Raw genomic sequence first — 26,118 nt, forward strand, 5'->3', positions numbered from 1 at the left:
GTGTATAAACTGGAATGCAGTTCTTTTGGACATTCCTTGTCTGGAAAAACTAAACACAAGTTGAAATATTGTACAGGACATGTACAGTACTCTGCATTGCTAATTGAAATAACTTGTAAAATAAAATAAATTATGAAATCTTAAAGAAATACTGTATAATTTTTAAATTAGGTAACACTCACCAGTCTCACTTTCTTAGACAGTCCTTCGCATTCAAGGATCACTTGCTGCTGTTATGACTGATGCAATTCGTAAAGCGAAGTTATTTAAAAGTCCCAGAGAGAAACTGTCATAACCTATCATTTTAAGTTTTATCTTTGAGATGCGACTCTAAATTCAGGAATCAGACCGCCAGTTCTCAAGGCTTTACATTAAACTAACTGAGACATTTTATTACTTTACACAGGTTAAAATATATATAATATATACATGGCTTCAAATTACTACTATCATAACTTGTAACAAATTCCCAAAGTAATCTCCATTAAGGCAACAGCAACCCATAGACTTAACCAAACACCAGGCAATGTATTTTCACCTTATGAGTTCAAAATGAGGTTCTTTTCACTTTGGTTCCTGTGGTGCCAGTTGGAGGCTTACAGCAGACTTTTGATGTCACGTTGCCTCTCCTCTGCACAAAACAGTTGTCTTGTTATACCTACCACTGCTCATTGAATGTAATTCTCATTGTATCAACAACTGTTAAAACTAAACCTCTCTAACAATAAAATCCCTTTCATAGTACCAATTTTATTAGTACTATAAACATATTGCTTGGTATCTGCTAGATAGGTGCCCATTTTCACCCTACTTCTTGAATGCTCTTTTCAAAAAATGCAAATGCATGCTATCCCTCTTACATATCAAGAAAAATATTTTCCAATAACATTATGTACATTAATAGCTTCATGGCACTGCCACTCCAGTTCGATGAGTTTTGAAATGGCTGATAAGCCCAATGTGCGATCTGCAGACTCAGCCACATGCGGGGCAAATGGTGCTTGGAGGCTCAGGGAGATGGGTTGTTTGGAGGTTTGTTCATTCTCTCCGATTCCTCGACTTCACCTCTGCGTGTTGGAAGGCTGTTGATGTGTTGGGTGCCAACCTCAATGAACCTTCTCCATTTTGGTTGGTCACACATCAGGGATGCCCATGAGTCAGCCCCACAGGGATGTTTTACCTCTTAAGGGGTGCTTCAAGGTCTTCCCTAAAGCATTTCAGTGGAGCTGATTTTGAATGATTAGTGGCTTGATGCTGGGCATGTTGGCTTGGGAAAGGATGCTGCTGTTGGGCTGCCTTTCTTTCCACTGGATTTGGAGGAACTTGCCAAGGAATCACTGGTGGTAATTCTCCAGTGCTTGGAGGTGCCTGTAGTAGGTTGTCCAAGTCTCCAAAGCATAGGAGCACAGGGATCACTCTTGCCTGGTAACCCATGAACTTAGTCTCAGGTTTGAGAATGTACATTCTTTGAGCCATGTACTGCCAATAAAGCCCAGTGTCATTGGCCTTAAACATTTGTTTCAGTGAGTAGCCATTCTTCTATAGTTTTCTTCAAATGGGCAGTGAATTCATCAGTCCCTTCACTGTCGGCACTAGCTGCTTCACCGATTTTACGCAAATAGTAACGCCTCTTAAAACGCTCGAACCAAACATGACTGGCACTAAAGCGTTCCGACTGTGAACTCTCACTCTGCTCATTCTTTAAGTTGTGATACAAGCTTTTAGCTTTCGCTTGGATGGCCATCATACTAAGAGGCACATTGCGTTGGTTTTGGTCTTCGATCCAGGCTGCCAAGAGTGTTTCCGTATTTTCCATGATGCTGCTTCTAGTCTGACTTATCCTGGCAGCACTTAAAGTTGTAACACTTTGCACTTTGTTTAAATTTGTCAGCATTACCACAAATTGTTCTTACCATTATGGAAGGGAGCCCAAGCACTCTCCCGGTATCAACTGCTCATTCTGCAGCCTCAAAATACTTTAAAATTCTAATTTAATTTCTAAAGTGATAGCTTTTCTTTTTTCTTTTCAGACTCACTACTATCACTTACTGGGCATTTTTCGTTCATGTTTAAGATGGATTCTAAAAGATTGAAGCAGTAAATTACCTGCACATTTAAATCACAAGCTTCAACCCACCTCAGTGACTTCAAAATGGCAACTCTTTCTCCACCCTGCAAAGTCTCACAAGTGCCACATCTGGTGCTCCTAAATGAACAGAATCTTGCAGGCTCAGTCCAACAGTGACTAGTCTAGGCTGATTGCCACAATTCACCTTTCCCCCTGCAAACAATCAGGTCCTGTACTGTGCAGTACTTTTCACCCAAAGACTGCTGAAGAAACAACAGCAAATGACAGCGATGCTACCTTGAGACTCCTCTTGCATCCACTTCAAAATGCTGCTGCTGAGATCATACAACATGCGCAAATGCGTCCTGACGAAAGTCCTGACATCCAGTGTGTTCATTCTTCTTATTGTAGACCCAACATTAAAGCAGAACGACATTTAACAAAGTGACGGTAAGCGGGCATTTACTGTATACCACATTTGTGGCAATTCAGCAGACTCTAACTGAAGTACACTGGAAGGACATCAAAGTTTTGGCCCATTGTAATAATCTATTTTTATCCTAAACAGGGTTCAGAATTTACCCTCTGCTGATTAAATGAATAATAAATGCAACAAGATTTATTCAAAGTTAAGTTTAATTGCTTAGGTTCAAGTACATTATTCACGAAGATAAATGTTTTGCCAACTATTGCATGATATCTATAGAAACTGTACTAAGCATTTAACTACATGGAAAATCAAATACCTCAGTTTTATCATGTTTAATTTTCTGATTTATGAATGAAGATAAAATACAGATTAATCTTTAAAAAGATAAATTTTGTCAAATGGATAGCTCACAATAGGAGGCATTTAGTGTTCTTCTTTAAAAAACTGATATCTTTAAAATGTTACCAGCGTAAATTTTTATTTTTGCTGCCAAGTGGAAAATGGATAAAGGGAATCAGCTACCTGTTTTACAGCCTGCCTGATTTTGTGGGACAGGCTGGATCGACCAGCAGGTCTTTTCCTGTTCCTCGTTGTTTGTATGTTCATAAATGAAACTGAGGCAGTGTATCAAACAGGCTGAGCTGATCCATTGCTGCCCCACTACTAGGCACTGCAGCTGCAGAGGGCCTTGTTGAGACCGCAGCTGGAGTATTGTGTGCAGTTTTAGCTTTCTTATCTAAGAAAGGATATACTTGCCATAGAGAGGGTGCAGTGAAGATTCACCAGACTGATTCCTGGGATGGCAAGATTGTCACATGAGGAGAGATTGGGCCAACCAGGCCTGTAGTCAGTGGCATTTAGAAGAATGAGGGGGTTCTCATTGAAACGTATAAAATTCTAACAGGGATGGACAGACTGGATGCTTGGATGATGTTTCCATGCCAGGAGGTCTAGAATAAAGGGTCACAATCTCAGGATATGGGGTTAGTCATTTAGGACTGGGATGAGGAGAAACTGCTTCACTCAGAGGGCAGTGAACCTCTACCGCAGGAGGCTATGGAGGCCATGTCACTGAATATATTTAAGAAGGAAATAGATAGATTTCTGGACTCTAAAGGTGTCAAGGGGTAAGGGGAGAGAGCTAGAGTATGGCGTTGAGATAGAGGATCAGCCATGATCATATTGAATGGCAGAGCAGGCTTGAAGGGCCAAATGACCTACTCCTGCTCCTATTTTCTATGTTTCTAAGGATAAATGTTAAAATTCACCCTAATGTGTCCAATCTCTCCCATTAGAATACTGCATACATTATCTGACAAACATTATAAAACTGTGCAACTATACAACTAAGCAAATTAGAATGAAATTTCATGTCTTACTAAGCACAACAATATTCAAATATTCATTTTGCTGTATCTAATCATGTGTTTATTTGCAATCACAGAGTAAAGCCACTCCACGCAGGGTCCAATGATCAGGAATCTGTATTGTTTTCAGATAGAGAGAGAAGATGTACGTCAAATCAGTTCGTCTCGGCTTCTTGTAGACGGGACATGAGTACACTGCCCCCTGCTGTTTCTTTGAATCAGGAGGTGCAGTGGCGCTGATTGCATACACATGAACTACAGGGAGCAATGTGAACAATACCTGCAAAAACAATTGGAAATAACAGTCAACTAAATGGAATCAGCAAACAAAGACAGTTTCAGGCAGTACATTGAAATGTGAAATGGTAAATAAAATACTCATATAGATAAGGCTATATTCAATCATGCATTGCTGAATGGGTATATCACAATTAGCATAATCCATAACTGTGTAAGTGGAGGCTTGAATAGTTTATTAATTATTAGATAAGCATGAACAGAAGTCCTGATACTTACTGTCTTTTCTTTTTGAATAACGCAAACCATTGCGTTGAATGTTAGATGCTATTACTGTTGTAACACATGACTATAAAGCCAAAACCAGCACTTAAAAACAAGGAAAAGGAGCAACAGAAGAAGGAGTCTCTGACAGTCAGGTGCCATGGTAAGCAACCCACTATCTGTTACCCCAATTGAAGGTGCTGCATTTGTGCTTGTTTTCCACTAAGTTTTACATTCTAGTATAGGCTAAGGAACTCCATAGGAAACGTAGGCAGTAAGTTCCCATCAGCAAGATTGGCATAGTCACCAGCTTAATTTTCAATGTGACTGGAATTGAGTAAATCCAGGTTTACCATCTCTATCCCTTTTGAAATTCTGAACACCTCTCTTAAATCGCCCTCAATCTTCTCTGCTTGAGAGAGGACAGACTTAAAAAAGAAAATGCTGAAAATACTGAGCAGGTCAGGCAGCATCTGTGAGGATAGAAACAGAGGCCGAAATTTTCCAGCACCCCCCACCCCGATGGCGGGTTTCCCCACGGCAGGGCCAGCGAGCCATTGAAATCTCTGTTCACATCGGCAGGACCAAAAGATCCCGCTGGCATGAGGGGCCGGAAAATTCCGGCCAGCATTACCATTTCAGATTGATGATGACCTTTCAGTCAACTGCACCCGTTTCTATCTCCACAGTTGTTGCCTCACTTGCTGAGTATTTCCAGCATTTTCTGTTTTTATTTCAGTTTTCCAGATCTCGCTGTATTTTGCTTTTGTCTTAGTTTCTCCATCATTTCTTTGTTACTTATCGTCTTATTGCTAGTATCATATTGGCCAATCTTCATGCACTTTTTCTAGGACTACTGAATCTCTCCTATGATAAGAAACATAAATCTGCATACAGTATTCCAGATGCGGAGTAATCCATTGTTTTATACAGAATCCTCACAACTTTTTTCAATCATTCTTGAACTGAACACCTTTTTAAACCAGTCTTCGATGATCAGGGTAAATCAATTTGGTAAAAGAGGCATTAAGCAGGCATTAGGCTCTTTTCTGCATATGTAAAGAGCCTAATGCCCTTTTAGGCATGGGTCCTTGATGCCTGTTTTGATACCTGTATAAGTATGGCAGATGTCATATTTGCAAATTTGTACAGCACATTGGAAACTCTGTCACCCATTTTTCTTTTATAATGGGTGCGGTGTTATCTGATTTCTGGCCTAGGTATTTGCACATAAATATGTTTATTCTCCTTCATTCTGTTGAGAAATTTACCATTTGTGGTTTATCTCTATCTGCAATTCTTGCTCCTGAAACGCATTACCTCATTTTTTATCTACCGCCTATATGACCACTCTCCTCCTGTAGTGTCGTACATTCTTCTTCGCAATTTATTCCTTTTAATTATATAAACATTAAATCAACATTACAGGAAATAAACTGCTTTTCAAAAAAATGCTAATTGAAAATTCTCTAAGAGAATTCCGCAATATGTATATTCAGTCAGCACAAAATCCTAATTAAACAGTGACTAAACCAAAGGGGTGATCAGGTTGTTCCAAAATGTCCTACAGATGTTCTTTCAGACATTCTGCAGTTTATTTCTAACAAGTTAAAACCAATAAAAAGAAGAAAAATGAAGATGCAACTGACTGATTTTTTTTTCATTTGTTCGTGGGATGTGGGCATCACTGGCCAGGCCAGCATTTATTACCCATCCTTAGTTGCCCTAGTTCAGAGGACATTTAAGAGTCAACCACATTGCTGTGGGTTTGGAGTCACATGTAGGCCAGACCAGGCAAGGAAGGCAGATTTCCTTCCCTAAAGAACGTTAGTGAACCAGATGGGTTTTTACAACAATCGACAATGGTTTCATGGTCATCATTAGACTTTTAATCCAGATTTTTATTGAATTCAAATTCCACCATCTGCCATGGTGGGATTCAAACCCAGGTCCCCCCATAGTATTAGTCCTGTGACAATACCACTACGTCATTGCCTCCCCTGAAGCACTATTGAAGCGCACATTTATAGCATACAGCAATGGTAGTTGTTAGTGGATCTATAGAACTGAAAGTTGGGGTCAAACATAATTTTATCTAATGAGGTAGCACAAACTTGTGTGAATCAGCTCTAAGAAGAAAATATTTGTGGAGAGAAGGGTTTCAGATCAAGATGACCTTTCATCAGAACTGATCTGTTCCAATGAAAGGTCATCTCAGCCTGAACCATTAACTCTGTTTCTCTCCACAAGATGCTGCCTGACCTGCCGAGTACTTCCAGCACTTTTCTTTACATTTCAGATTTCCAGCATCCACAGTATTTTGCTTTTGTAATGAGAAAATAGCTTTGCTGTTTCTTCAGATCTATCTTTATATCGCACAGTGCATCAAATGCACTGAAGCAGAGGCGAAGTGCCACAATACAGTTTCATATTGAAAAGAAGAAAATTTAGGCAAATTTCATTATTCATCAATGTACTCTAGTACAGTGTCTTCCGTTTATGATCTCTCCTGTCTTTCATTTTCATTTCCTCCTTAATCTCCCTTTTATTTATACATACTTTGAATAGGGATGTGCAGCAGCACACTAATTATCATATTCCTGTGCCATCAGTTGGATTTGACTATTTGAAGCTCTCTCTACAATGTTTTAATTTATATTTTGGGCTGAATTTGAGTCCTCATGAGACTATAAGATCATAAGGGAAAAACAAGGTTAGGAATGCTGGAGCTGGGGAATGGAAATCTCTTTCTCTGTTTTGTCACTGTCGCAGTTTAATAATAGTTACACAAAGTTCAAAAGTTCACACCCACAGAAATGTAACATTTTCTAGTTTCCCTGATCCAACCTGTAGGGCAGCATCTTGTACCAGTTCCCCAGTGGAGAGTTTGGTGGCGGGAGTAGGGGTTGGGTGGCAGGACATTTAATTGGGTGGGAGGCCTGCCACCTTCCCACCTCCACCCCGGTTAAGTCGGTGGCAGGAAGGCCAATGAACGGCCTTCCTGTCCCACTGCCAATTGAGGCCCTTAAGTAGGTGATTAATACTCATTTAAGGGCCTCCCCTCACCATTGTTGGTATCAACCCAGTAGCAGGCAGGGAGCTCATCAGGCAGGGGACACAAGTAAACCCTGGCATGGCATGGGGGAACCTGCATTAAACTGCTCTCTGTGCCTGTTAGAGGGAGCCAGCATTGGGGGGTTGGGGGTGGGCCTGCTGAGAGCTGCCTCCCTGCCTTTGCTGCCAGCCACCCCCTCCCCCTCTCCCGCAATCCCCTTCCTGCAAATCCCTTTCCACTGTCACTCACCAGTGCCTGGCTCCCTTGATCCGAGACCTCAGATGGGCATTGTATTGACAGCAGCCACTGCCTCCACTGCTGAGTACAGAAGAGCTGCCAACCTCTGATTGGCTGGCAGCTCTCAGCGGCGGAACATCCACCCCCAGGATTCCTGATCCCAGGGAAAGGCCTGCCGCTGGCCTGTCAAGTGTCTGAGTGGCACAAGATGTGGCGGGCCTTTCCGAAAAGAGACGATGTGCAGATCTCGCCAGCTCTTCAACCAGCAGCCTCTGGTTTATTGAAATAAAATGTGGATGAAAAACCAGATTGAGTCCTTGACCAAATGATCAAATTGGTTTCCTTGATTTCATGAGCATAACCATTTATTTATTTTTTAAAATTGCTCCGCTGTGAAGCTTTGTGTGTTTGATGAAGATATATGAATAGCTTTTCTTTTCCACAAGATGATCTGGATAATCACCACTGTATATCCAATTCCTGATCCCAGTCGTTCATTCACACCAGCGGGCCTGTGCGCGCAAGGTATAGGCAACCATCATATTCTTCCTGTTTTCCCAACACTTTTGCTTATTGTCCCCAACATTCAGTCAAGCACAACATCATGTCATACATCATCACCCTGAATTTCTGTGGAGCTCTTCTCTCATACAAGGAACATGTTGGTTAGAGGGCAATCCTTTATATTTCCTCCTCTCCTCCAGCTGACATGCACATTAAAAAAAAACTGATGTCCCATCACTAACATTTCATTACATTGTTCCAGGGATGAGAAACTTCAGTTATGAAGATAGGTTGGAGAGGTTGGGACTGTCCTCTGTGGACAGGAGAAGGTTAAGAGGAGACTTGATAGAGGTGTACTAAATCATGAGGGGGCTGGATAGAATAGATAGGGAGAAACTGTTCCCACTTGTAAAGAATCAAGAATGAGAGGGCACAGATTTAAAGTATTTTGCTAAAGAAGCAAATGTCATGTAGGGAAAAACTTTTTCACACAGTGGTTCGAGTTTGCAACACACTGCCTGGAAGTGTGGTGGAGGCAAGTTAAATTGAGGCATTCAAGAGGGCATTAGATGATTATTTGAATAGAAAAAATGTGCAAGGGTACAGGGAAAAGGCAGGAGAATGGCACTAAGTCATAATGCTCATTTAGATAGCCAGTGCAGACATGATGGGCCAAATGGCCTCCTTCTGTGCCATAACAATTCTATGATTCTGTGATTTGAGAGACTGCAATGGACCTTGAAAGGTCTGATAGCAAATGTGGAGAAATCCACTGTACATATGTGCAGTCATGTATAATAGTTTAACAAAACTGTATTCCATCAGGAAGTTTGTGCAACAGTGTTGGAGTTTCCCTCCATAATGTTGAAGTTGTTAAAATAAAAGCTTTGAGCTCCAATCTACAACAGTGGAGGATTGGTGTGGCAAGGGCCATAACACAGGTCTACGCCAACCTCTTCTGCCCAGAGGTCTACTCCCACACAAATCAGTAGACATGATGGAGCATCCCTGGAGTAGATGTGAACAAAGCTGTTATTGTCAAGATGCCCAACTATCTTTCAAAGTTGAAAAAATGTGCTGTAAAGTACACAAGGCTAGCCAGTAACTGTGATATCAGATACGGTGACTGAACACATGGAGGAATGGAACCAACTCAACCCCAAAAGGCTGCCACTCACACGCAGCAGCCAAGCATCATACTCAATTCCTACTACTGGGAAGCAGCTAGAAGCAGCATGAGATTAGGATGTAGAACGCAAAAGCCACCAAAGGAAAGCAATGGGGTTAAAAGAAAGCTGAACATTTATAGGACAATAAATTGGGTTTATTTTATTACCTTTTTTTCTGGAGAGTTTCTGCTGGAGCCGGATAAGTGCCAGCAATTTTCTTTTTTCATCCTGTACTACTAAAAGTATTAAGTTCTACCACTGGGACATTTTCAAATCAACCTTTAGCATTAGTTTCACATTATATTGCCAAATGTAACTTATGGTTAGGTGCTTTGGCACTCCCTGAGGTGGACTGTAAGTTGGTATTGAAGGAGGCACTTTAAAGAGCTCCTCTTTAATTGCCTTTCTGTCCTGGACATTTTTTTTACAAGTCAGCTTCTCTGTGACATTGGAAAAATGTACAGCTGTGTGTCTTGTAACATGCTCTATGATCTGATCCAAATATAAAAGTATAAGTCTATCAGAAGTGTTCTCAAAAAATGGCAACAAAAATAGGCAAAACTCATCGAAGGAAAGTCAGGCGAGGTGTAAAACAAACTATCAATTGCCCATCATCCATCTCATACTACAGATGTAGACAAATTCTGCCCCCAGGGTGTCTTCAATTGTTGCCCAAAGATTTTGCCCAAAGAGTGGGAAATACATCAGGCTCTGAAGGCCCTTGACTTTCCATGCAAGTTGCACATCAATGAAGCTCTCACACAGGCACTGGAATTTAGTCAGGACTGTGGAGGACCTGACAATGAGCCCCAAAGTTAAGGGCCTCATTTTGGCCTGTCTGTCATCTAATTAGTTATCTTCAGGGCTTGTGTTCCTTTAAAGGAACTCCAAGCCAATCAGAAGGCCAGCAGCACAGCAGTCCCCACAGTTCCTCTGGGTGTGATGGCCACTGCTGGGACTACGTCTAGATGACAGGACACAGCAGTGGGATCTGGGATCATCGAGGCCAGTCAGGTTGGCCCTGGCAAGGAAGTAGGGGTGTTGGTAAGTGAGAGTGGGGGTTGTTGCCAAAAGGACAGCCATTGCCTGCACAAGCCCCCAAGGAGGCTGCCAGGGTTCACCAAGAGATCTCCTCACATGGCGAAGCCCAGCCACAATGGTAAAATGCGAGCAGCAGTGGGAGAAGGCTCTTAATTGGTCACTAAAGACTCAATTGGCCTCTGGGTGGCAATGCCACTCTCCACCTTCCCCTCTGCTGGTAAAATGCCATGGTAGCAGGAAGACGTTGGGCACTCCACCCCCTGCCTTCCCTCAGCATTTTATGGGCACCCCAACCTCCCAGCTCATCTCTAGAGGGCTGTTAAAATGCATCGCAGAATGTGCAAGAGCAAACTATCCAGGTGAAAGCTCACTTATAAGGGGCAAGGAGGGGGTGACTGGATGAGCTGGCTGGATGCTCAATTTTCTATTTCTTGCACTGCTGAATTCTATCTGCAAAAATGATCATATTCATCTGAAAATCTACCCGTTCGTTGTTTAAAAGCAAAGTTAGTATAAGTAGGCACATAAGTTAAAGGAGTTATGATTGTGTTTTGTTCAAATCTAACAAATCTTTGTAAAGCTAGGTAGTTCTCATAATTTGAATCATATATTTGGGGTTTTAAATGAAAACAATAGAATTCTCAGACAGCAAGAAAGCTACATCTTCATCTGTATTAATGTTTCTCTATTGTTTACAAATTCAGGAAATCCATTGTCATCAACCCTTTATAGCAAATTAACATAACAGAAAATCTGTCTGCATCCCATTAGCACTAATGTATCTGTACCCTTTAAAAATGTTTTAATCATCAGATAGGTTAGGTTTTAAAATTTTTATCCAAGGTTAATGACAGTAATTAACATTTAACACATTGTTAAATGGTACCAGGACTGGAATGGACATGACTTAACATTCTATGGCGAGTCATAGTTCGGATCTGTCGTATTGTGAAACCCTCTGATTCACTTCAATGAGGTATAATGTTAAAATGGCTTTTGTGTCACTACCGGCCCATTTGTGCCTAAAAACCAGGTGGTATGTAACTGATGGAAGTGTCAATTTATTACTAAGTTCCTTCAAATCCTGATTTTTGGACCGATTCAGTATTTCAGCCACGCTGCTGAGATAACAACACAATCACATTGACGAGAGGCCATTCACCTGCCCCATGTGTTGGAAGGGATTCAGTTATTTAACCAACCTCACTTCACAGGAACTTGTTCACACTGATGAGAGACCAATCAAATGCTTTGACTGCATTCAATCCACTCTGGAGCTCCCACCAAAAAAAAGGCCACTGCAGATTTTGCAAACATGTTGCTGCTGCTATAAAATTATATTTTTCTTTCATTCCCTTTAAGGATGATTTCCCAACTCCAGATTCATGAGCTGCCATTTAACTGTGTTACATGTTGGCAAGTTGTCAAAAATATTATAACAAGGTTACAGGGCCAAACTTAATCTGATCTCACATTGACTCCTCCAGGAGACAGTCATGTATTTCCTTCCTCAGCCACCACCCATCCAATTAATGCACACTAAAATCACCACCATGACAGCTTATAATTCCAAATATTTCTTTGTCTGTGCCATGCATTTGTGATAAGTAAATAGGAAACAGCTTACTTTTGGAGATGATTCCATGAGCCTTGTATTTCTTCTGTCCCAGCCTCCTCCATCCAGGAACAGGCCATAAACATAAACACCACCAATATCTGCAGGAGGGGATGAATTAACATCTTCCTTCATCATCCTGGTCACATCATTATAAAGAATGACACTATCTAGAGCCCAACCCTTGCTCAGATTCATACGGGTGGTTTCCTGTCGCATTGCAGTCAAAAAGCCCTGCGGAGAGAAATATCTTTATCTTTAACAAATAAATCTATTTTTGTTAACTATCAGACGTACTACTAGCAGAAACAGATAAATGTGTGCAAATGTCAATTCCCCTGAGTCGATGTTGTGGTTGAATTGAAAATTTGCTACTGTTCAAAAATTTGAGGCTATGAAATTCAAAACTCCCAAAAATAGGTTCAGGGATCACAACATGTGGTTAATCTGGTCCATTGTTTCCAATGTACACAGCAAGCAAGCATAGTTTTGAACGTTGGTCACCAACCTGAAATGTTAAGTCTGTTTCCCTCTCCTCAGATACTGCCAGATCGGCTAAGTATTACGAACATTTTATACTTTTATTAAGCAAACTTAGTGCTATCTGCTAATTTAAATGATTGTCACATGATTAGTCAACCCTAAGGACATTGTTGAGTGGTTGCACACCTGAGCAGGACTGCAAAGTCGTGAGATTTATCCCTCAATAAACATCACAAAAACAGATTATCTAATCATTATCATATTGCTGCTTGTGCCACACATCCTAAGACAATAGTGAATACACTAGCTATAAATTGGCTGCAAAGTGCTTTGGGATGTTCTGGTGTTTTTTATTCATTCACAGGATGTGGGCTTTGCTGGCTAGGCCAGAATTTATTGCCCATCCCTAGTTGCCCATGAAATGGTGGTGGTGAGCTGCCTTCTTGAACCGCTGCAGTCCATGTGGTGTAGGTACACCAACAGTGCTGTTAGGGAGGGAGTTCCAGGATCTTGAACCAACGACAGTGAAGGAACAGCGATGGGTTTCCAAATCAGGATGGTGAGTGGCTTGGAGGGGAACTTCTAGGTGGTGTTCTCATGTGTCTGCTGCCCTTGTCCTTCTAGATGATAGTGATCATGGGTTTGGAAGGTGCTGTCAGTGCATCTTGTAGATGGTACACACTGCTGACACTGTATGTTGGTGGTAGAGGGAGTGAATGTTTGTGGATGGGGTGCCAATCAAGTGGAATGCTTGGTCCTGGATGGTGTTGAGCTTCTTGAGTGTTGTTGGAGCTGCACTCACCCAGGCAAGTGGAGAGCATTCCATCACACACTTGACTTGTGCTTTGTAGATGGTGGACAGGCTTTATGGGAGTCAGGTGGTGAGTTACTTGCCACAGGATTCCTCGTCTCTGACCTGCTCATGTAGCCACAGTATTTATATGGCTAGTCCAGTTCAGTTCCTGGTTAATGGTAACTCCCAGGATGTTGAAGGTGGGGGATTCAGTGATTGGAATGCCGTTGAATGTCAAGGGACGATGGTTAGACGGTTAGATTCTGTGAACGCGAAAGGCACTATATAAATGCAAGTCTTTCTTTTCTTTCTTGTTCCTTTGCTCCTACATTCCAGCATCAGGAAGGTGAAATTACTGTGACTCACATTGAGTTTTTGTTAATATTATTAATAGCATGTATTTTAGTTCCTTAAGAATTCCTAGTTACCTGTAGCAGGTAACTGTCTGACTGAACATGTATCAGCCATTGTTCACATTGGTTGTTAAGGAAGTCATCTGTTACTAAGTACAAAACTTGACAAGTGCAGAATAGAAGCCATGACTTGTGTTCTGGAGCTTGTTTTGCTAAGAATAAATATTCATTGAAATCCTTATCAACATTAACAACTAACACCTCTAAACCATAATGAGACAAAAAATCTGTTTTGAAACACATACTGTTGGCATTCAATTAATGCTTAAACATTCATGTAAAGCAAACACTATGGCAGACAGTCCAGCCTCAAAGTCAAGCCAGTGGCAAGCCTACTACTGGTGTACCAGTAGAGAATAGTTAGTGTGTAAAACAAGCCTATTTATGATAGGGGTCAGGGGATGTAATTGAAAGGAACCTTTGATCAAGCTGATGGTTGATGGTGATAGGGCAGGCTGAACCTAAGTAACTCTGAGAATGATAAACATCCAAGATATACAAGAGACTAAAAAGAATTTACAGAGAATCAACAATAAAATAAGATGCTTGGAAAAGAAATTGAGATGGTGGGGTTTGCTCTTATAAACCAGACGCCTAAAACAGATATTTTTAGCACTTACAAAGCTATAAAAGGTGATTTTCATTTTGTCACTGTCAGAAAATATCAAATTTCAGAACAGAACAGTAGTCTTATTAATTCCAGAAAACCCTGCTGAAGTGTTTTACTCATATATTACACTTTGTAACAGTAACTGTAAAATAACAACACATCTTGTGTTGTCAATACAATGAAATCAAGGCAATTGTGTGATTTAACCATTGTTAGTAACTATTATACTGTGTTTAATGGTGTTGTTTCAAGTATTTCAGTGCCAGTTGCTCTAACCTGAGGATTGAAGAATCCTGTCATCCAGAACTGGTTTGGTCGTCCATCAAAAATCCAGGTGTGAAATTGTTGATTTCTTTCGAGCAGCTCTGTAAACCAGAACCCAAGAGTAGCAGACTCCCAGGAAATTTTGAACCAGATCTTTGGAATCCGGGCATCATACATGTTATCAAGTGCATCTCTCAAGTCCTCAGACATTATAATTGTTCCTAAATTTTAAAAAAAGTTAGGTTCAAAAAACAAAGCAGTGAGGTGCCGAACAAATTGTTCAATCACTTTGGCCCAAATCCTCCAGTATCCGGATCTTGTGGAGACTGAATGTACAACGGATGATGCGCGTCAGGACTCTGCGAGATCCCTGATGTATCGACCCACAAGGGAGTTGCACAGGATGTTTAAACATTTGATGGGCAATACGCCCGCTACCGGGAGCCTTCACAAATGTCTCCGACTCTGAGCTAGAGTCAGAGACTTGCAAGAGATCTGCATGGATAGTTACCCAGGAAATGTTAGACAGTTTAGAACATGATGTAACACTTGGGTAACTTCACAACCGACTGCCTAATCACATTCACCCCCCCGGACCACCGGCTATACCCCTGACCCGACTACCTCTCCTGACCCGACAACCACCCAACTACCCATGAGCCGACCTGACTAACCCCCTGACCACCTGACTAGATCCCTCCTGACCTGACTAGCCCTTGACTACCCAACTGCTTCTCTAGCCAGCCGACTACACGCTCACTCAGCCATCTTCCCACTCACCTACCTCCCCCACCTAATTAACTACCCATTCACCCACCTACCCACACCCACCTAACCACCTGCCCACACCTACCTCACCCACCTAACTATCTGCCACTTACCCACCTACCTGCTCACACACCTCCCACCTCGCCCACTCACCCACATACCCATTACATACCCATTCACTAACCCACACTTAACTGAATATGACAGCTAGTGCCATTAGAAGTGTTCTCTCTTTCCCTGACTCTGCTGTGCTCCTATGGAGTTCCATGGGAGACACTGAGCAGCTGGGATTGGAAGATGCCGGAATGAATGCACAATAGTGTTGGTCAGGAAAATCTTCGCAGGCAGCAGCAACACACGCAGCATTGCCACTGACTGGGAGATTAAGGCCTATATTTTGAAAAAGTAATTTTTGCCTAAGCCAGATTTTCAAAATATGTTTCTAACTGTTTTCTCTGTTCCCTACAATTCTTCCCCATCTATAAACTACCACAATTGTTGGTAATATCCACACAGCAAGCCAGTCACATAAGGTTTATTAATGGCAATGTGCTCGAAATTTGCTGCCAATTTCCACTGTCACCTTTAAATCTCATTGTTGTGAGCACTTAATTTTTTTTCTCAAACACTTTTTACAGAAATGGCTACATTTCATAAACACAAGCAACTAATAGCAGATCTAAATCAGTCTAAATCCATACCAATTTAAAATTATTCTTTATTTAGGCCAATTTCAAGTGCTTCAGCCTCAAATAAAATTTCCCTTTTCAAGCATACTGCATTAGCTAATGAAAGATTTTCAGAGCTGGAGTAACATATGAAGCAAATGGATCTGTTTGGTTTGGTTGTAATTATTCACTTTTAGTTTTTTTCTTCACTAATTGCATCAAATGAACTGTATACTGACCAAGAAATTACAGGTGACGTCCATGGTTTTTTTCAACATCAATCTTAATGGCTTTATACCAAATATCCATGTGAATAAAATGGTAACAAAGCAATTTGAATTGTTCTAATGTTTTCTGTTAAAAACTATAGCCTCTGCTAAATAGCGGATGGGATGACGTGAAATGAACATGTTAAGCATTTATATGTTAGTCTTCCATGGCATAATTTCAAAGCTCTTGAGATGAACCTCAGTGTGCTCAAACCAAGTAAATATATTTTTTTTAGACGGGTTTGTTTCCCACTTGCTTTTAGCTATAATTTTTTCCAATATAAAGGACAAGAAACATGGAGCTCAGAGTACAAAACCAATTTTTAAGCATGTTATATTATTTGTAAAGTACGGCTTCAGATTTCATTTTATGGTGATGTTCTGGACTGTATTTTCTAAAGACAGCTCTGGTAAGTATTTTCAGGACAGATGCATGTATAATATTTTAATCATATTCTTTTAAACAAGAAAGCAATTTAATTTTTTAAAAAAACATAATAATCAAATTTAAATTTGACTGACCTTTCTAAATGTAATTTCATTCCATGGGGTATTGCTTACAAAAGATGCTACCAGAGGCTGTTGGATATTGAAAAATTTTCTCACACTGATTATATCACTCCTGAATTATCGCTGTTGTGGAAAAGTTACTACTATTCCACTACCCCCTGTATCATACTCTATTTACAATTTAGACAGTGGGCTCTACAACTGGCAGGAGATTTGTTCAATTGTTGTCCAACCGCTAAAGTCCAAAAAGTCACCCCTTTTACTGTCGAGTAGGTTGGGAAATAATTCTGAGTTTATAATGATATAGTTCCTCGAGGTTCTAAGCAGCAGTTGCACAAGTTAAATAGGTGCAGTTTTTGCTTTGGGTGTAATCAGCAACCTGTGCATGAATTGTGTTCAAAATTGTGTTACTTTTCCAAATTGTTTTTATGGTTCAAGCTTCCACTTAAACTCATTTTTCTGTCTTGGACAGAAGTTACGTGTTTCCTTTTATTGCCCATGATTAGTATGTTTGCATGTAAGAGGTAAGTGTTTTCTTACCCTCAGAGTGAGTGTCCAAATTAAATAATTCCAGCAGCAAGCTTTTAAAAGCTTAAAAACAAAGTGATAAATAAAGTAAATAAATGAATTTAAAAATAAAGATGTTTATTTATTATCACACACTTACCCTGAATTTAACACAACTTTTCATTCACTTGTCTCATACACATTCTCACGCACACAAAGATTAGAATCAGGTGAAGGTGATATACTGTTATGTCTTATAGTTATCTCAGTCTCTTTCATCGTAGGCCTGTAGTTTCTTAGATGCAGTTGATGCTTTAAAACTGATGTGAAGGTCTTGTAAAGGATTATCAGCAGGCTGTGACAGTTCTTTAGGCGGGATTCTGACTTAGAGGCGTTCAGTCATAATCCCACAGGTGGTAGCTTCGCACCATTGGCTCCTCAGCCAAGCACATACACCAAATGTCTGAACCTGCGGATCCTCTCGTACTGAGCAGGATTACTATTGCAACAACACTTTCATCAGTAGGGTAAAACTAACCTGCCTCACGACGGTCTAATCCCAGTCGAATTTCTAGGAGGTTGGTTCTCAGGTGAACTTTAACTGGAACAGGGATTGTCCTTCTCTCTCTGTTGCAATCTCTCACTTTCAAAGTATTTGCTATTAACTACCTTGGCTGCTTGATGACTTTCAGCTAATCTGATGGCTTTTGGTGGAAGCAGCTTCTTGCTGGTTTTAAAAGCAGACAACAAAATGGTTCCCTGATCATGTGACTTTCACAAGTTCAAAGTTCTTTTTTCAAACAAAGAATGCTGTCTATGTTGATTCCAATCATTCTCTGTTGTCATTTGACACCTTGAAATTCACCCAGTCTAGTTTGGATGAGGGAAACCATCATAATACAATGTAACAAAAACAAAAATAGCTGGAAATAGCTGTTGTTGTTGTTGTTGTTTTTGTTTCAGATTTCCAGCATCCGCAGTATTTTGCTTTTATAATACAATGGAAGGTTGACATGATCCATTTACATTCACCTTACACATATTGAGTTTCGATGTCCCCTTTTGTCCAAGGTGAAACAGAGTCAGGATGGGTGGAATTAACTTTTCTTGCATTAAAAAACATTCATTGATGCATTTGTGTTCAAAATTATGAAGGCTCTGGACAGAGTAGATAGGGAAAAACTGTTTCTATTGGCAGAACGGTCGAGAATCAGAGGACAACAATTTAAAGGGCTGAATTTTGCCGTCGGCGAGCAGGGGGCGGGGCCCGCCCCATTTAAATTTTCAGGAAGGCGGGGGCACAGCCAAATCAGCTGTCCGCCCGCCGAACTGTCAATGGCCAATTGAGGCCATTGACAGGATCATTAAAACAATTAAAGGACCTGCCCATCCAACCTTAAGGAGCCCTGGTGGGGAATAGAAAAAAAATGAAACCTCATCCACCGGCGGGATGAGGTTTCATGTAGGGATTTAAAAAGTTCAATAAAGTTTTAGTGAAATTTATGAACATGTCCCATTTCATGTGACATTGTCACATGAGGGGGACATGGTAAGGATTTTTCTTTTTCTATTTTTACTGTTTTTACAACTGTCAGCGATCTCCCTGAGGCAGCACTTAGCCTCAGGGAGATGTGCGCTCTTTTGTGCGCATGCACGAAAGAGCGCACTCTCGCTTTTGGGGAATCCCCCCCTGCCCGCACAGGAAGCGCATAGCGCTTCCCGCCAGACGTCACGCTGGGTGGGCCTTAATTGGCCCGCCCACTTAGAATGGCGGCGGGGCCCGGTTCTCTGGTGGGGATCGGCTCCCCGCCTGCCGGAGATTGGGTCAGGACCGCCCGCTCGACAGGCAGAAAATTCTGCCCAAAGTGTTTGGCAGAAGACCAGAGGCAGCATGAGGAGAAATCCTTTTACACAGCACTTGGTTCGGATCTGGAAGGCTCTGACTGGGGGTGTGGTGGAGGCAGATTCAATCGTAGCTTTAAGAAATTGGATAATTATCTGCAGAGAAAAGATTTGCAGGGCTATGGGGAAAAGGTGGGGGAGTGAGACTAGCTGAGTTGCTCTCACAGAGCAGAAACACGATGGACTGAATGGCTTCCTTCTGTTCTATAACCATTCTATGATTTTATGAATTAATAGCAGTTTTACTCATACAGCTTTAAATAGGTTTATCTCAAAAAATAAACAATTTTAGTCAGAATGTCTAATCCACCTCCTGCGAGTTCCCTAACTTTAAATAATTGAAAATGACATTTATAGCAGCTGCACAGAAGCATGTGTTAGTTTTCATTGGTGTACAGTAGCCAGTTTATTAAGAAAATGACATATCTGCCAGGTGGGCTTTAGCAAGGTGGTGAGAGAACCAACTGGAGGGAAAAACCTACCTGACCTCGCCTTTATCAATCTACCTGTCACAGATGAATCTGTCCATGGTAGTGTTGGGAGTAGTGACCACCACACATTTTTTGAGGGATAAAATTCTGTCTTCACACTGAGGACACGCTCCATTAGACACTATCACCAGGCTAAATGGGATGGGGTCAGAACAGAACAGTGATGGAACAGCGATATGTGATGTTTAAAACTGGACAACTGGACATCCACGAGGTGCTGCGGGCCACCACCAGCAGCAGAATTGCGTGCAATCAGAATCTGCAACCTCATGGCCTAGCATATCACTCATTCTATCATTGCCATCAAATCAGGGGACCCACCTGGGTTCAATGAGGAGTGTAAGAGAGCAAGCTAGGAGCTGCACCAGACAGTGTGGACCATCTACGAGGTGCACAGCAGCAACTCACCAAGGCTCCTTTGACAGCACTTTCCAAAGCCATAACCTCTAACATCTAGAAGGACAAGGGCAGCAGTTGATGCATGAGAATATATCACCATTCTTTCACTGTTCCTGGGTCAAAATCCTGGAACTCCCTCCCTAACAGCAGTATGGGTGTACCTACACCACATGGGCTGCAACGGTCAAGAAGGTGACACACCACCACCTTCTCAAGGGCAATTAGGGATAGGAAATAAATGATGGCCTAGCTGGTTCAACTAGGGCGTCCTGAACCCAGAATTCACTGCAGCCTTGGCCCAAGCATGGATAAAATAGCTGAATTCAGGAGGTGAGGAGAGAGTGGCTGCCCTTGACATCAAGGGGGGATTTCACTGAGTGTTGCATCAAGGAGCCCTAGCAAAATTGAAGTCAGTGGGAATAAGGGGTAAACTCTCCACCGGTTGGAGTCACACCTAGCACAAAGGTAGGTGGTTGTGGTTGTTGGAGGTCAATCATCTCATTACCAGGACATCACTGCAGGAGTTCCTAAGGGTAGTGTCCTAGGCCTAACCATCTTCAGCTGCTTCATCAATGACCTTTCCTCCATCATAAGGTCAGAAGTGGGGATTTTTTTGGTGATTGCATAGTGTTCGGTACCATTTACAACTCCTTAGGTTCTAAAGCAGTCCCTGTCCATATGCAGCAAGACCTAGACAACATTTAGGCTTGGGTTGATAAGTTGCAAATAACATTCATGCTACAGAAGTGTCAGGCAATGACCAAATCCAGCAATACAGAATCTAAACATCTCCTCTTGATGTTCAATGGCATTACCATCACTGAATCATCCACCAACAACATCCTGGGGGGGATTACCATTAACCAGAAACATAATTAGACTAGCCATATAAATACATAGCTGCAAGAGCAGGTTAGAAGCTAGGAATTCTGCGGCAAGTAACTCACCTTCTGACTCCCCAAAGCCTGTCCACCATCTACAAGGCAAAAGTCAGGAGCGCATTGGAACACTCTTTGTTTGCTTGGATATGTGCAGCACCAACAACACTCAAGAAGCTTGACACTAATCAGGACAAAGTAGACTGCTTGATTGACACCCCATTAGCACCTAAAACATTCACTCCATCCACCACCAGCACTCAGTGGCAGTAGCGTGTACCATCTGCAAGTTACACTGCAGCAAATTTCTAAGGGTCCTTCGACAGCACCTTCCGAACCTGCAACTTCTACCATCTATAATTACAAGGGCAACAGGCACATGGGAAATCCTCCAGCTGCAAGTTCTCCTTCAGGTCATTCACCATCCTGAATTGGAACTATATTGCCATTCCTTCACTGCGTTGAGTTCAAATTCTAGAACGCCCTTCCGAACAGCATATAGGTGTACCTGAACCTCATGGGCTGTAGTGGTTCAAGATGGGCAATGAGCAATATGTGCTGGCAATGCTCATATCCAGTAAATTAATTTTTAAAAAACTTTGTTCAAGAGCAACACAGGGCAACTGGCAGATTTTGCAATGGCGATTAAATTGATTTGGGACAGTGGCCAGTTTTGGGTGGGGCCAGCTCCCAGTTTGATGGTTTTAAACAAGCACAAAAAATTGTGGAAACTCTTTGTACTGAACATAATTTGTAATTGAGATTCCTCGATCTTTTGCACGAGTTTTCCCAATTATGGGCATTTTGTGATGAAGCCAGTGCAATCTGACAGTAAGTCCATGCCGGAGTGTTTATTGTTGAAGTAAGAAGAATGTTTGTCCTGTGTTTCTGTCGAGTTGCAAATATTTATCACATATATCTATCTGTCAGATGCCATGAACAGAAAGGCTGGACTGAGAAACATTCACATGTCAATTGAAACCACGAATGTCGATTTACTTTATTGTAGAATTTCCTTCCCCACCAGTGCCTTCCCCATTAATTTCTATCTCTGGGTACATGGTTCTTTTTCTTGTTTCCCCAAAGAATCATCCAACAACTGCATTATTTGTCCCGCTAATCAAGTGCAGGCCGCCAAGTACATGTCACCTCTGAACTGTTGTGAACCACGTCAGCTTGCTTTCCTGCCGACGTGGACGGACAATCTAGCGAGGGTGCAAGAGCCTGGCGGGATGGCCTGATAATGATATGCTGATGCATTACAATGAGGTTCCCAATGACCGATGGTGGGAAACGCAGCTTGCCGTTGGCGGGCTGAGCGGACAATCACGACCTGCCTTCCTGCTGTCATGAAACCGATCGCGCCACTTTGTCTGCTCACGTCATCTATCACTACCGCCACCAGTGGACACGGAAAATCCTGCCCATAGTTCGGGTTCACACCTGAGTGGCCTTGAACATGAACATCTCGCTTCCCCCTAGATCAATAGATGCCCTCATGACTAGTGAACAATGCATGGAATTTTTGTTTTGATTTCACCTGATTTAACCTATTGATTTAATTTTATTATGGCCTGAAGTTTTCCCACGTCGAGCAGGCTCAGCGGGAGCGGGCGGGGGTGGTTGTGGAGCTGACCGCCGCCTGCGATCAGCTCCACATTGCCATTTTACACGGGCGGGCCAATTAATATGCGAGCAGTAGCTGAGCTGGGGGAGGAGGGAGAGTCGGGTCCAGATGCGCGCGAAAGAGTGCTTCAGTCTCCCTGAGGCACGCTTTTTAAAAAAATAAATGGAATAAAAATGGGACATGTTTTTATTTTTCAGAAAAAGTTTTCATTTAATTTGTAAAAGCTTTAGGAAACCTCATCCCGCTTGTGGATGAGGCTTCCTAAAAAACGTAAAGGCCGTAAGGTTGGATGAGCAGCGTAAATATGAAATTAATCAGTTCTTTAATGGCCTTAATAGGCCTTGTAATTATTGGTGGGTGCGCAGCAGACTCCGGTGCGCACCCGCCGAAGGAAACATTGCGAGACAGCGCAATGACGTCGGGACACACGCTCGACGTCATCGCGTGTCATTTTACATGCTAGCGTTTCGGCACTGCCCACTCAAGCTGACTTAAAATCCTGGCCTATAGTTTTTTTGTTTGACGTCAACTTGGTTGGATCAAAACCTCGCTCACAGTTCAGTGATGTCACCTCGTTAGCGTGAGGCATATGATTGTGCACCAAGGAAGTTAAGCCTGCCTAAGCCCACTGTTAAACTGACCTATTTAAAATGCTTTGGGTGTGAGGGAGCAAATGCTACCATGCGATTAAGGTGACTTTGTGTTGGTGGGGTGGGGGGGCAAAGGCTGCCCTGCAGTTGAAGGTAGTGCACAAGGATGTGCGGAGTGGGGGTGGCAGCCTAGGTGAGGGAAACAGCCACGCATTAGGGACATCATGTATAAAGTGACCATTCCATCTCAGCTGAGACAGTTCAGGTGCAGCCACATTGATAAGATTGGGGTCGGGCCTCTAGCTTCTCTGCCCAATCATGCAACGCAGAGGTATCAAAGTGCCACCAAGCGCTCCAGAGCTTTTCCTTGGCACAGACTGCAAACTAATGAGCATTTTAGTGGACTGCAGAACAGTTGGTACGACTGGGCCTCTGCCTGGCTGAACTTGTTCTCTCACTGAACAATTTTTCCTTAAACTTGTCTCACTTCCTCCAAATAAAAGGTGTGGCTATGGGTACCCATATGGGTCACAGTTATGCCTGTCTCTTCATGGGATATGTGGAACATTCCTTGTTCCAGTCCTACTCAGGCCCCCTCCCACAATTCTTTTTCCTTGACTGCTTTGGTGTCGCTTCATGTTCTCGTCTGGACCTGGAAAAATTTATCAATTTTGCTTCCAATTTCCACTCCTCTATCACCTTCATATGGGCAATCTCAGTCACTTCCCTTCCCTTCCTTGACCTCTCTGTCTCCATTTCTGGCGATAGACTGTCCACCAATATTCATTACAAGCCCACCGACTCCCACAGCTGCCTTGACTACAGCTCCTCACACTCCGCTTCCTGTAAGGACTCCATCCCATTCTCTCAGTTCCTTTGTCTCCGTCGCATCTGTTCTGACGATGCCACTTTCCAAAACAGTTCCTCTGACATGTCCTCCTTCTTCCTTAACCGAGGTTTTCCACCCACTGTGGTTGACAGGGCCCTCAACCGTGTCCGACCCATCTACCGTGCCTCTGCCCTCACACCTTCCCCTCCCTCCCAGAATGATGATAAGGTCCCCCTTGTCCTCACTTTTCACCCCACTAGTCTCTGCATTCAAAGGATCATCCTCTGCCATTTCCGCCAACTCCAGCATGATGCCACCACCAAACACATCTTTCCCTCACCCCCCCATCAGCATTCCGTAGGGACTGTTCCCTCCGGGACACCCTGGTCCACTCCTCTATCACCCCCAATACCTCATCCCCTTCCCACGGCCCCTTCCCATGCAATTGCAGAAGGTGCAGCACCTGGCCCTTTACCTCCTCCCTCTTCACAAGGGCCCAAACTGGTGAAGCGGTGCTTCACTTGCATCTCCTTCAATTTGGTCTAATGCATTTGCTGCCCCCAGTGTGGTCTCCTCTACATCGGGGAGACCAAATGCAGTCTGGGTGACCGCTTTGCGGAACACCTCTGGTCTGTCCACAAGCATGACCCAGTCCTTCTGGTCGCTTACCATTTCAACACACCACCCTGCTCTCATGCCCACATGTCCATTCTTGGCCAGCTGCAATGTTTCAGTAAAGCTCAATGCAAACTGGAGGAACAGCACCTCATCTTCCGATTAGGCACTTTACAGCCTTCCGGACTTAAAGTTGAGTTCAACAACTTCAGAACATGAACTCTCTCCTTCATCCTCGCCCCCTTTTTTTAAATCCCTTTTTTCCAACTTCATTTATATTTTTTATCCACTTATTTTTATTTTTTTAGTTCATTTACCTGTGGTTTTATCCCCTTTTTGATCCCCCTTTCTATCCTTCATATTCCCCACCACCGCCCCCTCCCCCACTCAATCCCCTACAGGGCCATCTGTTACTTGTTCCATGTTGCTCTTTCACACAATGCTACCCTTGTTCTGTTATTATCACATTCTGCTTTCTTACCTTTATGCCACTATCAGCACCTTTTTTAGCACTAAACACTGCCATTAACAATCCCTTTGTCCTTTAGTTCATGACATCTTTGTCAATCCCTCCTTTGTCCGCACCTATCACTGGCCTTCTATCCAGCTCCACCTGCCCCACCCCCTCTTAAACAGAAGGGTCATACAGGCTTGAAACGTCAACTCTGTTTCTCTCTCCACAGATGCTGCTAGACCTGCTGAGCTTTTCCAACGTTTTCGGTTTTTATTTCAGATTCCCAGCATCCGCAGTATTTTGCTTTTATCTTAGTACACCCATGTTAACACACACGTCTCTCTCTTTCATCTTACAGGAGGCGTACATCAGGATCATGGAGCCTGGCGAGCTGGCTGTATGCATCGTGGCGTACAGAAAGCAAAGACAAGGGGGAAGAGAATGACAGAGGCGCCTGCCTGCACAAAGGGAGGAGCAGCACCCTCAGGAAGAAGGGGCGGCTGGGGCTCCCACACACACCATTGAAGAGCCACAGCGAGCCATTGCTGGTCGGGCCTAGCTAGACCCAGGGCCTTTCATTCCTGCAGATGACTGAGAACCAGTGCCACCAAAGACTGCACGTGTCTGGGGAATTGGTCGGTCACATCTGACACTTACTGCAGGATTTGGTGCCACGTGAACATCGAGGGCATCCACTGCCAGTGGCTGTGAAAGTAACCGTAGCACTTAATTTCTACGCCAGTGGCACCTTTCAGGGCTCCACAGGTGACAGCTGTGGGATATCACAAGCCTCCACCCATAAATGCATCCATGAGGTCACGGATGCCACCTTCGCAAGGGCACATAACTTTGTGCAGTTCGCCCAGGACCGGGAAAGCCAGGATGCAGGAGTGATTGCACTTACCCTGATCTCGGGTTTCCCACAGGAGTAGTGTGCAATCGACTGCACTCACGTGGCGCTCAGGTCTCCATCGCAACAAGCGGGTCAACTATGTCAACAGCAAAGGATTCCATTCGCTGAATGTGCAGCTGGTGTGCGACCACCACAAGTGTATCCTGCA

General features: G+C 42.8%; 1 protein-coding gene across 1 annotated transcript in view; it reads right to left on the bottom strand.

Annotated features, from left to right (window-relative positions):
* Positions 1 to 2,820: 2,820 nt before the first annotated feature.
* dnah5l (dynein, axonemal, heavy chain 5 like) overlaps positions 2,821 to 26,118 on the bottom strand; it is a 465,990-nt gene continuing 442,692 nt past the window's right edge. Inside the window, exons 74-76 of the mRNA XM_078535621.1 lie at positions 14,563 to 14,771; positions 12,000 to 12,221; positions 2,821 to 4,145 (exon numbers count right to left, since the gene is read on the bottom strand). Of these exons, the coding sequence (XP_078391747.1) occupies positions 3,927 to 4,145; positions 12,000 to 12,221; positions 14,563 to 14,771 (650 nt within the window). The 3' untranslated portion in view covers positions 2,821 to 3,926. The remainder of the gene's footprint in view (positions 4,146 to 11,999; positions 12,222 to 14,562; positions 14,772 to 26,118) is intronic.

This window comes from Cetorhinus maximus, chromosome 3 (assembly GCF_964194155.1).
Source record: "Cetorhinus maximus chromosome 3, sCetMax3.hap1.1, whole genome shotgun sequence".
Classification (NCBI taxonomy): domain Eukaryota; kingdom Metazoa; phylum Chordata; class Chondrichthyes; order Lamniformes; family Cetorhinidae; genus Cetorhinus; species Cetorhinus maximus.